General features: G+C 42.0%; 1 protein-coding gene across 2 annotated transcripts; it reads left to right on the top strand.

Annotated features, from left to right (window-relative positions):
- The first annotated feature begins 6,956 nt into the window (after nt 1-6,956).
- cssa25h2orf76 (chromosome ssa25 C2orf76 homolog) lies at nt 6,957-10,972 on the top strand. 2 transcript variants are annotated; one of them, XM_014174023.2, is made up of 5 exons: nt 6,957-7,332; nt 8,127-8,177; nt 9,024-9,061; nt 9,188-9,269; nt 10,558-10,972. In XM_014174023.2, exons 1-5 carry the CDS (start codon nt 7,203-7,205, stop codon nt 10,635-10,637), a joined length of 381 nt encoding a protein of 126 aa, XP_014029498.1. In that variant the 5' UTR covers nt 6,957-7,202; the 3' UTR covers nt 10,638-10,972. The 2 variants fall into 2 exon arrangements, with proteins under 2 accessions (XP_014029498.1, XP_045563540.1); XM_045707584.1 differs by lacking the exon at nt 8,127-8,177.
- The last annotated feature ends 5,888 nt before the right edge of the window (nt 10,973-16,860 follow it).

Genomic DNA, 16,860 nt, shown 5'->3' with positions numbered 1-16,860 from the left:
TTATGCAACCGCGCCCTGGTTCCAAACTGGCATCTACTGCATCTTGCCTATGCTGCACGACCATCGCTCCTCCATATATTTATATGTACACATTCTTATATATTCCTTTACACTTTTGTGTATAAGGTAGTTGTTGTGATATTGTTAGATTACTTGTTAGATATTACTGCATGGTCGGAACTAGAAGCACAAGCATTTAGCTACACTCGCATTAACATCTGCTAACCATGTGTATGTGACCAATACAATTTGATTTGATTTTAATGTTGAGCATATGTACTATGATGGCTCTGTCATTCAATCATTAACAAGAAAAATGTGGTTCATCCAATATCAATTTCCTTAATTTCTTACGACTAAAAAATCTTATTCAATCGCTTCAACAGAATCTGGAGGAACCTAAAGCATGTAACATTGAAAAACTACTGAAAGAAGCTGCAACACCAAAGAAGTTGATTGAATCTCCACCTGATAGCTCAGAAGCTATCAAGAATGGGAAACTGATCTCAAGGAAGAAATTGATGAGAGCTATGTCACATATGTGAAAATGTTCATATTTGCTCGTACATCCATATGTAGCCAGTGTGAAATGGTGCTAGTGATGTTTCAATCAGTGACGTCACTAGCTCTGAGACCTTTAAGTAGTTCTGACTCATACCTTTCTGACCATCAGCACGGTTGAAAGCAAGGATTATATCCCTCGCGCTCCACGCAGGTTGAGTAATAATAACAACAAAGTCACGCCAGTGATGTGACAGCGTGGGAGGATGTGCCCCTGTGGTTCATATAAAACCATACGCCAGACCACGCGCTGTGTCTTATTCTCGCAAAGTTAGTTTAGCCATATTGCTCCCATTTTTCGCATCTCATCTTCCCAGGTCCCGGTAGCGTAAACTAAGCTCTGTGTACTGTCAGTCTGTCACCAACAGCCTGTGACCTGTGGGTCAGAGCATGAACAGGTCACTTTCCCTAGATAACCGTGTCTAGGAAGGCTGTTAGCCTAGCCAGCTATATGATGTGAGATTCGGACTGCCTCCCTGAGGCATCCCTCTCCCCAGGTATTACTAGCACGCTACAAGCTAGCTACAGTTGAAGTCGGAAGTTTACATACACCTTACATTTAAACTCAGTTTTTCACAATTCCTAACATTTAATCCCAGTAAAAATTCCCTGCCTTAGGTCAGTCAGGATCACCACTTTATTTTAAGAATGTGAAATGTCAGAATAATAGTGAAGATAATTATTTATTTCTGCTTTTATTTCTTTCACCACATTCCCAGTGGGTCAGAAGTTTACATACACTCAATTAGTATTTGGTAGCATTGCCTTTAAATTGTTTAACTTGGGTCAAATTTTTCAGGTAGCCTTCCACAAACTTCCCACAATACGTTGGGTGAATTTTGGCCCATTCCTCCTGACAGAGCTGGTGTAACTGAGTCAGATTTGTAGGCCTCCTTGCTCACACACGCTTTTTCAGTTCTGCCCACAAATTTTCTATAGGATTGAGGTCAGGGCTTTGTGATGGCCACTCCAATACCTGACTTTGTTGTCCTTAAGCCATTTTGCCACAACTTTGGAAGTATGCTTGGGGTCATTGTACATTTGGAAGACCCATTTGCAACCAAGCTTTAACTTCCTGACTGATGTCTTGAGATATTGCTTCAATATATCCACATCATTTTCCATCACATGATGCCATCTATTTTGTGAAATGCACCAGTCCCTCCTGCAGCAAATCACCCCCACAACATGATGCTGCCACCCCCATGCTTCATGGTTGGGATGGTGTTCTTCGGCTTGCAAGCCTCCCCCTTTTTCCTCCAAACGTAACGACGGTCATTATGGCCAAACATATCTATTTTTGTTTCATCAGACAAGAGGACATTTCTCCAAAAAGTACAATCTTTGTCCCCATGTGCAGTTGCAAACCGTAGTCTGGCTTTTTAATGGCGGTTTTGGAGCAGTGGCTTTTTCCTTGCTGAGCGGCCTTTCAGGTTATGTTGATATAGGACTCATTTTACTGTGGATATAGATACTTTTGTACCGGTTTCCTCCAGCATCTTCACAAGGTCCTTTGTTGTTGTTCTGGGATTGATTCACACTTTCCGCACCAAAGTACGTTCATCTCTAGGAGACAGAACACGTCTCCTTCCTGAGAGATATGACGGCTGCGTGGTCCCATGGTGTTTATACTTGCGTACTATTGTTTGTACAGATGAACGTGGTACCTTCAGGCGTTTGGAAATTACTCCCAAGGATGAACCAGACTTGTGGATGTCTACAATTCTTTTTCTGAGGTCTTGGCTGATATCTTTTGATTTTCCGATGATGTCAAGCAAAGAGGCACTGAGTTTGAAGGTAGGCCTTGAAATACATCCACAGGTACACCTCCAATTGACTCAAATGATGTCAATTAGCTTATCAGAAGCTTCTAAAGCCATGACATCATTTTCTGGAATTTTCCAAGCTGTTTAAAGGCACAGTCAATTTAGCGTATGTAAACTTCTGACCCACTGGAATTGTGATACAGTGAATTATCTGTGAAATAATCTGTCTGTAAACAATTGTTGGAAAAATTACTTGTGTGATGCACAAAGTAGATGACCTAACCGCCTTGCCAAAACTATAGTTTGTTAACAAGAAATTTGTGGAGTGGTTGAAAAACGAGTTTTAATGACTCCAACCTAAGTGTATGTAAACTTCCGACTTCAACTGTAGCTAGTTTACCAACTCAACCTAGCTGCCACTGTGTGTTGTCAGCTTGGCTTATGAATCAACGGCCATATGTGCATGTTTCTCATAAATAAGCCTACGTTTAAACATTATATCTTTCCTGCTCCAGCCCTGTGGTCGGAGCTAGGCTCACCCAAAATTATTTTGCGGGGCTGTACAACTCCCGCCAGATTATTGTAGCTCTCTACCTTTACTGTGTATTGTGGTAGCTGTTGTAATACAGTCACTGGTTACTATTAGATTAGTTAATTTGATTAATTTGTATATTGCATAAGAAATATTTATTTGTAAAATTGTTTTTCTTTTACATTCTGAGCTGAGAGAACACCGTATCTCCATGATCCTGCCATGCATGGCTGCTCCTCTTGTGGAGCTGAATTACAAGTAGAAGATGGTCATGACCTGTGCCCCGCTTGCCTAGGCATTGGCCACCTGGGTGAGGCCCTTTCTGAGACTTGCATTAACTGCGCCATCCTGCCTTATGAAAGTGAGGGAAGCACGGCTAGCCAGAGTTGAGGGCCTGGTTTTCACAGATAATTTACCAGCGTCCGGCGTTGTTCACCAGGATCCATCTAGGGCCACCAAAAGAGGGAAAGCCCACAAAACCCATGGCGCCCCCCTGGTGAAAAAGTTGAGAGCCTCACTAGAAAGGTTGATTCCTTATCCTCTGAGATAGAGCAGCAAAAAACTATTTTGCGTTCCTTCAAACCCCCTAGTCAGGGCCCTCTAGCACTTCCTCCAGCATATGGGACGCGACATAGGACTCAGATAGCCGTGATGATGACCTGCTCTCCACTCCGGCATCCAACCGGCACTTTAGTGACCAAGATGATTATACACCCATCATGGCGAAGGAGGTGCCAACCAGTTTTGTGGACCCATTCAGTTTCAACACTAAAGATGGGTCAGAGGAGTCATTCTGAGTCTCTGATCACATAGAGTCAGAAGAAAGCTCTGCCTCACTATGTGCTGTCCTGTGTGCGACCTTAGCTAGGCTAGAGCTTGATGACCCTCAGAACAGAATGCTCCAGCCGGCATGCAGACCTCGACCTCTGAAACCTGAAAGACGCATCTCTTCAAGCGTTTGCGTTATAACCAGAGAGCTAGGCAGACGGATGTCCACCGTAGTTGTGACTCGTCATCAGGTCTGGCTCGCCAAAGTCCCAATGTCTGGTGACTCCAGACGGATGCTGAGAAAGCTACCAAGCTACCATCTTTGGCCCTGCGGATGAGCGGGCCATCGAACACAGCTGAGTCAGGCTACGCTGCTATGGATCCCACAGCCCAAAAACCAGGCATCACAGAGTCGTGTCAAAGGGAGGCTTAACACAGGTGAACCTCGCCGCTCTCATTCGGCCCAGCCCTACACACGCCCTTGGCCCTAACACCAGCCTAACTCAGGTGCTTGCCAGCACCAGACAGGGATGCAGCATTTTCTGCACTTTGCCTTCCAAAGCCAGGCATACCAGTTCACGGTATTACCCTTCAGCCTCTCCCTGGCTCCTCGTGTCTTCACAAGATTTGTGAGCGCAGCCCTGAGCTCCCTCTACTTACAGGGGATCAAGATCCTTCCTTCCTTGACGACTGGCTTATCTGCGCCCTCTCTCGTGAGTGTGCAGCCGAGAGCACAGCGCTGACCGCACTGGGTCTTACCGTGAACAACGAAGAGTAACTTCACACCAAGCCAAAAGGTCACCTTTATTGGCATGGCTCTGAACTCCCGCACTATGAGAGCATGTGAGTGGACATCATTATTTTTCTTCTGCAACAATTCCAGTTGAACGCGTTGGTGAAGGTACGAACGTTCCAACAATTGATGGGTATGCACGCGGCGGTCTCCATGGTGACACTGTTAGGCCTGCTGTCTTTAAGACCACCAAGTGTGGTTCAACGACCACTGCTTGGAGTCCAAGCGGGACAGAAACACCAAAATCTGGGTGACAAGTGTGTGCTACTCTACTCTGCAGCCGTAGAGGAAGAGAACCTACCTGACTACAGATGTCCCTCTCGGATGAATTCTGGCAAGGCGGGATGTAGTGATGACCTCCAGGTATTCGTAGAACCATAGTTACATTCGTAACTTCCGTTTCTTTTGCTTTGCAAGAGCCGCCGCTTTTGTGGAGCGATAGGTAATGATGTTTCGTGGGAGGCAGTTGTTGATGTGTTCAGAGGGTCCCTGGTTCAAGCCCAGGTTGGGCGAGGAGAGGGACGGATGTAACACTGTTACATTTAGACATAAATGATTGCAACTAAAGATAATCCTTAGGATTTACTACATTCCTGACACAATGCATGTAATGTACCCAGAAATGTCATATCTCTGTTGGAGATACAAAAAGGAACCCTATTACATATGCTGTGGCCCTGTGACAAACTGACAACATTTTGGGATAATGTCTGTGCTATCATATCATTGTGTTTAGGAATGTATATCCATCCATCTCCACGACTATGTCTGTTGGGAAAGGTAAATATTGGTGACCAATATCAAAGAAAGTTTTGTAACCTAGGTCTAATTGCTGCAACAAAATGTATAGCTATCAATTGGAAAGCATCATACTCACTTTCAATAACAAACTGGAGGGCTGAACTATGTAGTTCACATGGGGTTGGTGGCGCCTTAATTGGGGAGGACGGGCTTGTGGTAATGGCTGGAGTGGAATCGGTGAAAGGGTATCAAATACATCCAAAACATGGTTTTCATGTGTTTGATGCAATTCTATTCGCTCCCTTCCAGACATTATTATGAGATGTCCTCCCCTCAGCAGCCTCCTGAGTTGTAGTTACATCCCACTAGATTCCGTGTTTTTTAAGGTTGTGCAGAGAATGGATGTGTTTGATAAAGTCTGGAAGCCTTATTTTGACCATCTTGAGGAGTCTGACATTTCTATGTGAGGGGGATTTAATGTACAGTATGTTTGTGTATTGTAAGGGGAAGCTACTGTGTATTTTTGTGTGTTCGTGGACAGGTGTGGCCATATTGTGTTGTGTATCAAATATGGTGGTTGTGTTGCGTTTCTGTTTATTTGTGTTTAATTTTGACTTTGTTGTTTGTATATAAAAAGAAAAAGTGTCAATTTGTCACATTCACGAGGTTGGAGTAATAACATGTTCAGCTACTTAAGATATTGGCTGGAATCTAGGTTGTGCCTTTTAGAAATCAAGAAAATGAACAACTAAGGAAGAATGTTTCACTTATCTCATTGACCTTACAAAACCCGGTCTGGTCTTTCTTGTTTGCTTCGCGAAGTGTTCCCGGAAGTATCCTGATGTTGGTCCTCTGGATTTAGAAACTCTGTGGTAGACTGTTCATGCTCGCTTTTCGTTACTGCTTGAGGCGATACCGCCCCCTCAATTCCATTGGTAGATTCAAGGAGTGGCACTTCACGCAACATCTCCGTTGGTTGGGGTGAGTAAAGGTAACCAATCAAAGCTCTCAATTCATTGTTACGAGTGGTCCCACTAAAGTAGGGCATGGGGATGTGTGTGTCTGCCACAGAATTAAATATTTATCTCTACTATGGTGTCTGCCACGTTGGCCTATATTACAAACTGGTATGCCTTTTGTCCCTGTATTACCCACTACCATAGCCAATCAGATATATTTTTGGTTCTACTCCTCCCCTTTTTTCCCTTTCCCCCTCAGGCAGTCTTATATCATATGCCATAGCATGTGCTTTTGGCAAGCAGGTGCTGCCATAGCCTTTGAACATTTCTTGTCTATTGAGTCTCATAACAGCCACAAGGGAATGTTAGATAGACCAGGGATGAATTGTTGTTGTCAGGTTGGCCAGGAAGGTAACATAGCAGCTGCAGGTTTAGGATGATATCATACACACCATGTGGACAGCTCTTAATAAGTACCAGAAGATGATGTACTTTTTGTATAAAGTTTTCACAGGATGTAAAATACAATGAACTGCATTAACGGAAAAGCATTGTATCCAATTTACAGACGTTTTAAGTAGTCCTTCGGGTCCCTATAATAGAGTGGACATAAAGAAAACTAAGTATATTCAGATCTTTTAACTATTTGAATAGTATGACACAAAACATAGACAAAAACTATTTACTGGCAAGTAAAATATGTATTCATATTTATCAAGAACATATTTAAATATTTTACAAAACCGTAGCTTTAATCAGAGGTTATGTGAACAAATATATTTATTTGAAATTATAGACATATCAACACATCGAGTCTGAGCATTTTGACCACAAATTCGTTTGCTCTTGTCTTGTGGAAGGGCCGTCATCCCGGAAGCACGCGTGTTTATTTGTTGGAACGTTATTAGAAACAGACAAATCTTTACCAGTATCTAGCAACAAAGGTTCAGCTCGGGTTCTAAATTAGTATGAGCGTCAATATATGCTTAAAGGGCTGCAGTGTCGACATTTCACTGTAAAGAAACATTTGCTTTGCTTGCTAGAAGTAAACAGTCACCTAACGTTAGCTTGCCTGCTACAGTATGTCCAGCGAGGCAGTCCTAACTGTACGGTTGGTAAGGTCTTTTGAGCACCGAAATTTCAAGCCAGTTGTATTTAGTGGCGTGAATTTAGATCAAACGGTCCAGGAATTTATCCAGTTTGTGAAAAATGGTAAGTATGATACATTTTTTTGGTAGCTAGCTAAACATTATGTAGGGTGTTCACCCATAACATTAATTATTTCAAGGTTTATATAAATATGTGAATGCAATAGAATATTCAGTCAGAAAAACAATAGGCCAAACCCCATGTCTCTACCATATATGGTTCAAAAGTTACCGACGATTTACTCAGAGAATAGTGAATGGAATGTCATTAGAGGCATGATCAAAAAGTGGTAACTGCTCAATATACCTCTGTGGCGCTGCCCCGCGGCTAACTTCGAACCTCAACTGACCGGCTAGTGGCTGAAAACATGGCCTTTTTCTAAATGAAATCCGCTATTAAAATTAAATATATATACAGTATTGTGCGGTTATTAATATTTCCAATTAAAACGCCATGGAAGCGCCCTCTCAACGTAGATTGATTGCGGTTACAGGCAATGAAAGCCAAGGATCACCTCACAACACCAAATATGAGAGATGCATCCAAGAGCGGTGCAGTCTAAACTAGCAATGGTTACAGCAAATTAACGTTCTTATTTCAACACTATCAAGTACAAGTATATTAAAGTTATAATATTGTAGAAAAGTCTGATTAGTTGTCATTTATAATGACATAGGGCAAAGAGAACTACGTTTTTACATTCATTTCGAGAGCCGGTCTAAGACCCTCTTGAATTGTGCCATTTTTCTCTACATTGTACAGCCGTGAGTGAACGCCCTACATCATGAAAAATATTACTCCACAACATTCCATCATCTGCCTTTGGGGTTCCATACATGTTGACTTGTCCCTTTTAGAAGTTAGCATGAGAGCCGGTCTACCACCCCCCTTCAAGAATTTTGGCTATGGTAAGTTATGGCTGCATTTTAGTAGTGGCTTCTGCTGCCCACTTCCAAATAGCTATGATTAGTGTGGGCAGACTGGAGCTCCGACATTGCATACAATTACGTTTTAATAAAATAAAAAAGACTTATTTCAGCTTCAAAAGAATAACACGCAATTACAAAGAACAATGTCATTTGTAATTGCTTGCTATTCTTTGGGTGCTGAAATAATTTTTTAATAGAAACTTAATTTCATGTGAGTTCGGGGCTCCAGTCCAGTCATGGATTTGAGTTTAATCGGCTACCCTACCATTGGCATTGCCCCGTATGGTACTGCCCCTAGACCAGGGGTTTCAAACTCATTCCATGGAGGGTCTGGTGTCTGCAGGTTTTTCCTTTCAATTAAGCCAGAGACAACCAGGTGTGGGGAGTTCCTTACTAATCAGTGACCTTAATTCATCAATCAAGGGAGGAGTGAAAACCTGCAGACACTCGGCTCTCTGTGGAATGAGTTTGACACCTGTGCCCTAGACATTTCATATTGATGGTAGGGTTTAGGAGTCAATTATGTAATGAGAATGATGCCCGCAACATTTCAAGGTTATCCTTCACTAAACGTTGTTGGACCCATTTGGCATGCATTCTTGATACATGCAGTATATTGCCTTCCCTGTAGCTCAGTTGGTAGAGTATGGTGTTTGCAACACCAGGGTTGTGGGTTCGATTCCCACGGGGGGTCAGCACAGAAAAAAAATAATGTATGAAATGTATGCATTCACTACTGTAAGTCGCTCTGGATAAGAGCGTCTGCTAAATGACGTAAATGTAATATTGATATGTCTTAACTTCTACATAATGTATCATTTGAAGACACAATGAAGATCATCCACCAGGCACATGGAGCAAAGGTATCCTCCTTGAACCTTACATATACACTAAGTAGTTATATCAATAAGCCTGTTAAATCTCTCCCATTGTTTATTCTAAATAGTGTTTTATAAAGCCAATCAAAACGATAAATGTCCTGTTTGCAGACAAATGAGTTGGTGATGAGTTTGGAGGATGATGACAAGCTTATTCTGCAAGATGGACTAACCCTAAGAGCTGCGGGCATTGGTATAGTCATCTTGTTTTTGTACACATACTGTACACGGGAAGAGTTACGGGGGGTGTTAGTGGTGGATTGGGTCTTCCTGGGGCATACAGCTATACATCTACATTATATAAAGACTATACATTGCCGTTGGAAATTATTCAGACCCCTCGACTTTTTCCACGTTTTGTTATATTACAGCCTTATTCTAAAATGGAATAAAAACATTTTTTTAACAAATCTGAGCCATGAGGTTGAAGGAATTGTCCTGCTCTGAGACAAATTTGTGTCGAGTCACAGAACTGAGGACGTAGCCACCCTTTGCCTTGATGACAGCTTTGTATTCTCTCAACCAGCTTTATGAGGGAAGGGGAAGGGTACAAAAATATTTCTGCAGTAGTTTGGAACCACCAAGACTATTCCTGGAGCTCGCCGCCCGGCCAAACTGAGCAATCGGGGGAGAAGGGCCTTGGTTAGAGAGGTGACCAAGAACCCGATGGTCATTGACAGAGCTCCAGAGTTCCTCTGTGGAGATATAAGAACCTTCCAGAAAGACAACCATCTCTGCAGCACTCCACCAATCAGACATTTTATGGTAGTGGCAAGACGGAAGCCACTCCTCAGTAAAAGGCACATGACAGCCTGCTTGGGAGTTTGCCAAAAGGCACCTAAAGGACTCTTAGACCATGAGAAACAAGATTCTCCACAGAGGAACTCTATAGCTCTGTCAGTGACCATCGGGTTATTGGTCACCTCTCTAACCAAGGCCCTTCTCCCCCGATTGCTCAGTTTGGCCGGGCGGCGAGCTCTAGGAATAGTCTTGGTTCCAAACTGCTGCAGAAATATTTTTGTACCCTTCCCCTTCCCTCATGAAGCTGGTTGAGAGAATGCAAAGCTGTCATCAAGGCAAAGGGTGGCTACGTTGAAGAATCTCAAATATAAAATATATTTTGATTTTAACACTTTTTTTGGTTACTACATGATTCCATGTGTTATCTCATAGTTTTGATGTCTTCACTATTATTCTAAAATGTAGAAAATAGTAAAAATAAAGAAAAACCCTGGAATGAGTTGGTGTCCAAACGTTTGACTGGTACTGTATGTGCATTTGGAAAGTATTCAGATCCCTTGACTTATTTTTTTTGCAAGTGTTTTAAAAATAAAAAAGATACCTTATTTACATAAGTATTCAGACCGTTTGTGTGTACTACATGTATTTTATGAGTTGGAACTGTGCATTCGGGCAACATCCTGGTAATGAAATATTGTCAAAGTGAAGGGCCTTATTTTGTTCCTGTTTTTTTGTTTCAGCAAATGAAACAGAATTGGCCTTCTTCAGGAAAGAGGATTATAAGCTCTTTAAAGCCAACCCCCAACCGGCCTGGTGGTAAGGGTGTTTACTGGCCTTCATCCCCCACTTCACCACGGAAGAGGGGATTCTGATCTGACATGGAGGATACACATGGATGGATGGATGGATGGAAGATTGAGGGGGTGACATGTGCCTTCAGACCTAAATTCAAGTATTTTAATTTGACATGCCATATATATATATAAAACATGTTTTTGCCTCTATTTTACACATCTCCACTGAAATGCACTTTTTGTTTATCTGGTGGTGTTGAATATGATTATGCATTGATTTTCTTTGTACTTATTAGTTTCCGGTAAGACCTGTTTTATTACTGTAAACATGATTCCAAATTAAATCACTGGTTTAAAAAGATGCATCTAAAAAGCTTTATTGCATAAGTACAGTGAAATATTTTCCCCTGTTGCTGAGATGGGTCCAAATATGGCACATAAGCTTTAATATTGAATAGAAAAAAGAAATGTACTCTTACCCCAGGAGAAACCACTGGCTTTGCTCATTCTAGTTTTTACAAGTAAATAAGGTACTGCATTACACACACACACACAAATTAATCACAAAAAGGCCCTTTATCACAGCTATACACTGTACCAGGCAAGATGGGTCCATAGACTCATGCTGCTTTATGCCAAACTCTGCCATCAGCATGACTCAACGGGAAGCATGACTCAACGGGAAGCGTGATTTGTCAGGTGATGTTTTTCCACTCCTGAATTGTCCAGTGTTGGTGATTGCATGCCCAATGGAGCCTCTTATTTTTAGCTGATAGTAGTGGAACCCAGTATGGCCAAGGATCGATGAGTTGTGCCTTCCGAGATACCTTTCTGCACACCACTGTTGTACTGCGCCGTTGTCTGTGTTTGTCCCGCCTGTTAGTGTGCATGATTCTTGACATTTTCCTTCGACCTCTCATCAATGAGCTGTTTTCACCCACAGGAATGCCGCTGACTGGATATTTTTGGTTTGTCGCATCATCCTCGGTAAACCCTAGACATTGTCGTATGTGAAAATCCCAGGAGTGAGGCCGTTTTTGAGATATTGGATCTGGCGCGCCTGACCCAGACGATCACACTCAGTTGCTTTGGTTACTCGTTTTGCCCATTTTAACATTCAATCGAACTGTAACTGACTGCCTCAATACCGTCTCCATTTTCATAAACTGGGTGGTGTACCTAATAAACAGTATATGGCACCTTATGTGTGCTCTGAAGACACTTAAGTTCGTTTTTCTCAATTGCTAAAACACTAAAACCCATTGGCTGAACAAAGTTCTCAGTTGCCTGGACTCATTTAGCTAATTATGCAGTCTGTTGTCAATACCTTAAACCATTTCGCATGGTAAAACACAATTTGCAGATCTCACTTAGACTTTTCAGCAAAACTCTAAACACATTCTCATTCTCAAAACACATTCTGCACTCTAATGCACATGTCATCCATACTGGTAAACACAAGTGGCAACAATCAAATACAAATAGAGAACACATGTCATTGATTGAACACAACCACTCAAAATTCATTTAACCTGTTTCAAATGATGCGACACAACCAATATAAGCCAGTTCAGAGAGCAAACAGGTTGTTGAAGGTGGGAAGGAGAAAGTCTGAGAATGGATAGAAGAAACAATGTGAGAGGACGTATGCGAGGTGGGCGACGAAGAGGAGGGCAAGGAAGAGGAAGACAAAGAGTGGAAATATCTGATGAAATTCGAGCAACAGTTATAGACCATGTTCTTGTACATGGACTGACAATGAGGGAAGCAGGACTGAGAGTGCAACCCAATTTGAGCCGATTTCCTGTGTCCACCATAGTAAGGACATTCAGAGAAGAGAACAGGTACAGTATACTACTGTATTTTTGTAATTGCAAATTTACTGTACTACACAATATGCAGCTGTTTCAATAGACATTTGTAAAGTTAATCACTATGTATTGTACTGCATGAATATGTTTTGTAACTGCACAACTACGTTTTGTAGAATTGCAAGGCTGCCACATGCAGGTGGAAGGACAGCTATATTCACTCGGGAGCAAGAGGCCGTTATAGTTGGCATGGTCCTTCAAGATAATGCAATACGACTCAAGAGAAATCCAGGAACGAGTGATACAAGACAACACACACTTCCAGGGAATCGACAGTGTGAGCATTTCCACAATTGACCTTGTCCTCCATCGTAACAGGATGCGAATGAAATAAGTACACAGAGTACCTTTTGAGCGCAAGGGTGAAAGAACTGCAAGCTCAGTATGTTTTCAGTAAGTGTACATTCAGAAACATTTACTGTAATCCAGATTGTCTACAGTACTAACACATACTATGTGAATGACATTACTCTTCAGTACATACAATGTATGTGAATCAGAAGTGCATACAGTAGGCCTAATTGTACTCTACAGTTTAGCACTGTCTCTGTACAACTTACAAAATCCTACATACAGTATATTGTATTTCTACACATACAATATTTGACTTGGAATCCTTGGACAGACCCCATGAGTTCATCTTTGTCGATGAAGCAGGCTTCAATCTAACAAAGAGGAGAAGGAGAGGCCGAAACATGATTGGACAGCGGGTCATTGTTGAAGTCCCTGGTCAACGAGGTGGCAATGTCACAATCTGCTCTGCTATCAGCAACCATGGTGTTCTACATCACCATGTTACACTTGGGCCATATAACACCCAGCACCTTCTAACATTTATTGCCAATCTAAGAGATATTTTATTTGAGCAGCAGGTTCAAGAGCAGCAGGGTCAAGAGCTAAATGAGAATCCCATTCCCACCTATGTGATAGTGTGGGACAATGTCAGTTTCCACCGAGCTGCTCAGGTAAGGGAATGGTTTAACATCAATGGGCAGTTTATGAACTTGTACCTCCCTCCATACTCGCCTTTCCTGAATCCGATTGAGGAGTTTTTCTCCTCTTGGAGATGGAAAGTTTATGATAGACAACCCTACACCAGAGTAAATCTGCTGCAAGCCATGGATTTAGCCTGTGGTGATATAGGTGAGGAATCATGTCAGGGCTGGATACGGCACACAAGAGGCTTCTTCCCCCGTTGCCTCAGGAGGGACAATATTGCTTGTGATGTCGACGAAGTGCTCTGGCCTGACCCAGCCCAAAGACAAGAAGAAGCACATGTTTACTCCTTTGATTTTTGTCCCTTTTAGTATTGTATACTGTAGTACAGTGCATTGTAGGCTGTATACTGTACAATGGACAAATTGTATGGCCCTGAACATTGTGCTTTCCATTTATTATTAACAGTACTGACTGCTCAAAAGATTTTGACTGGTTGTAGGTTCATATCAACAAAGAACAAGAATTACAGTATCACAGAGACAAAGGACAAGTTTGTGAGATGCAGGGTACAGTAGTGTAAAAATAGGGGTACAAGGAGGAGGAAGAACAAAAAACAAAAGAGCAAAGAGCAAAGCAGAGTAATAATTTCTGATCAATTTTACTATGATAGAACATGTTTTCGTTCATCAAAAGACAATGACGGAAAAATATGAATATTTTCTCCCTCAAGAATTGTATGTTTTGAACAATGTGTTTTCTATTTTTCGGTGTATTGTTTACTGACTGCTTGAGAGTGTATATCATTTTGATCACTTTGTTTATGATTTGAGAGCAGTGTTTGATTTTGAACACAGGTAAAACTGTTTTGAGGCGAATGTTTTATTTTGCGAGAGGAGTCAGAGGTTATGTAAATAGTGCTTGAAGACGAGGTTTAATGTTTTCAGGAAATGGAGCAAGGTTTCAGAAATTGTGTTTTAGCAATTGAGAAAAACTGTAATTGTTAATTTCCCAGGTTGACAGTAGTTGTGTGTTTTGTGACTGTGTCCAGTCTCCTTACATAATGATGCTGGTAGGACTGGAGCTGCTGTGGTAGCGAAACTCATGCAAAACTCATGAATCCAATATTAGCAGGCAGTGTTTAGGCTGTCCACTTTGAAGTGCTAAGACAGAGTGGCTATATAAGGAATGGAAGATATATGAACAGGGCCTGCTACCATTATAACCTACACAGCTGTCAGATGTGGACGTTAACAAACAAGAACTGAGAAAGAAAGATGGTGGTGGAGAAAGGTCAAGAGGAGTTATATTTTCGTATAGAGGGAGGGGATTCTATACGTAATGCAAAGATGGGAGAACTAAGGCCAATAGGAGTTGTTCATGTACATACAAGGAGTGACTATATGTGCTATGTAAAGACAGGAAAAACTATAAAGTCAGAACTCTGTGATTAGAGAATTTAGTATTTTCCATGGAAAGGCTCGGCTCTGTTACGTTTGTAATAAAGTCTAAATTGAATTCACAAGTTCCGGTATCTGTGCAAATATTTGACTCAAGATGTTCCACAACACTGCACACAGACTGTCTGTCTGGAAGCGACAACGCAGTAACACACAGCTGAACAGCAAAGACGGACTGTATTGACTAGGTCTCTAACACTAATCCAATGTCCTTATACAGACTTCTGTCTAGAAATAATGTTCCTATTTCAGGGTCAAGTGCAGCTTCTCAGTCGAGGCTCAATTCAGGCACTTCTGGTTGGTAAATCTTGTCGAATAGTGAGTTTGGAGATTTGAACATGCTGAAATTGACCAGAAAGTGGTCACATCCTTCTTCACTTTACCCAAGAGAAGCTTAGAGGTCTAGTCAAATATGAAATGTCTTGCTATGATACTTAGTGAAAGTGATACATTTCTGTTCATGTTTCTTAACCCATTTAAACAAAGAGCATACATACAGTGGGGGGAAAAAGTATTTGATCCCCTGCTGATTTTGTACGTTTGCCCACTGACAAAGAAAGGATCAGTCTATAATTTTAATGGTAGGTTTATTTGAACAGTGAGAGACAGAATAACAACAAAAGTATCCAGAAAAACGCATGTCAAAAATGTTATAAATTGATTTGCATTTTAATGAGGGAAATAAGTATTTGACCCCCTCTCAATCAGAAAGATTTCTGGCTCCCAGGTGTCTTTTATACAGGTAACGAGCTGAGATTAGGAACACACTCTTAAAGGGAGTGCTCCTAACTGCAGCTTGTTACCTGTAAAAAAGACACCTGTCCACAGAAGCAATCAATCAATCAGATTCCAAACTCTCCACCATGGCCAAGACCAAAGAGCTCTCCAAGGATGTCAGGTACAAGATTGTAGACCTACACAAGGCTGGAATGGGCTACAAGACCATCGCCAAGCAGCTTGGTGAGAAGGTGACAACATTTGGTGCGATTATTTGCAAATGGAAGAAACAAAAAATAACTGTCAATCTCCCTCGGCCTGGGGCTCCATACAAGATCTCACCACGTGGAGTTGCAATGATCATGAGAACGGTGAGGAATCAGCCCAGAACTACACGGGAGGATCTGTCAATGATCTCAAGGCAGCTGGGACCATAGTCACCAAGAAAACAATTGGTAACACACAACGCCGTGAAGGACTGAAATCCTGCAGCGCCCGCAAGGTCCCCCTGCTCAAGAATACATATACATGTACGTCTGAGGTTTGCCAATGAACATCTGAATGATTCAGAGGACAACTGGTGAAAGTGTTGTGGTCAGATGAGACCAAAATGGAGCTCTTTGACATCAACTCAACTCGCCGTGTTTGGAGGAGGAGGAATGCTGCCTATGACCCCAAGAACACCATCTCCACCGTCAAACATGGAGGTGGAAACATTATGCTTTGGGGGTGTTTTTCTGCTAAGGGGACAGGACAACTTCACCGCATCAAAGGGACGATGGACGGGGCCATGTACCGTCAAATCTTGGGTGACAACCTCCTTCCCTCAGCCAGGGCATTGAAAATGGGTCGTGGATGGGTATTCCAGCATGACAATGACCCAAAACACACGGCCAAGGCAACAAAGCAGTGGCTCAAGAAGAAGCACATTAAGGTCCTGGAGTGGCCTAGCCAGTCTCCAGACCTTAACCCCATAGAAAATCTGTGGAGGGAGCTGAAGGTTCGAGTTGCCAAACGTCAGCCTCAACCTTAATGACTTGGAGAAGATCTGCAAAGAGCAGTGGGACAAAATCCCTCCTGAGATGTGTGCAAACCTGGTGGACAACTACAAGAAACGTCTGACCTCTGATTGCCAACAAGGGTTTTGCCACCAAGTACTAAGTCATGTTTTGCAGAGGGGTCAAATACTTATTTCCCTCATTAAAATGCAAATCATTTGATAACATTTTTGCATTTTTCTGGATTTCTTTGTCGTTATTCTGTAT

This window comes from Salmo salar, chromosome ssa25, assembly GCF_905237065.1.
Source record: "Salmo salar chromosome ssa25, Ssal_v3.1, whole genome shotgun sequence".
Classification (NCBI taxonomy): domain Eukaryota; kingdom Metazoa; phylum Chordata; class Actinopteri; order Salmoniformes; family Salmonidae; genus Salmo; species Salmo salar.
This window is presented reverse-complemented; position numbering and strand designations above follow the sequence as displayed.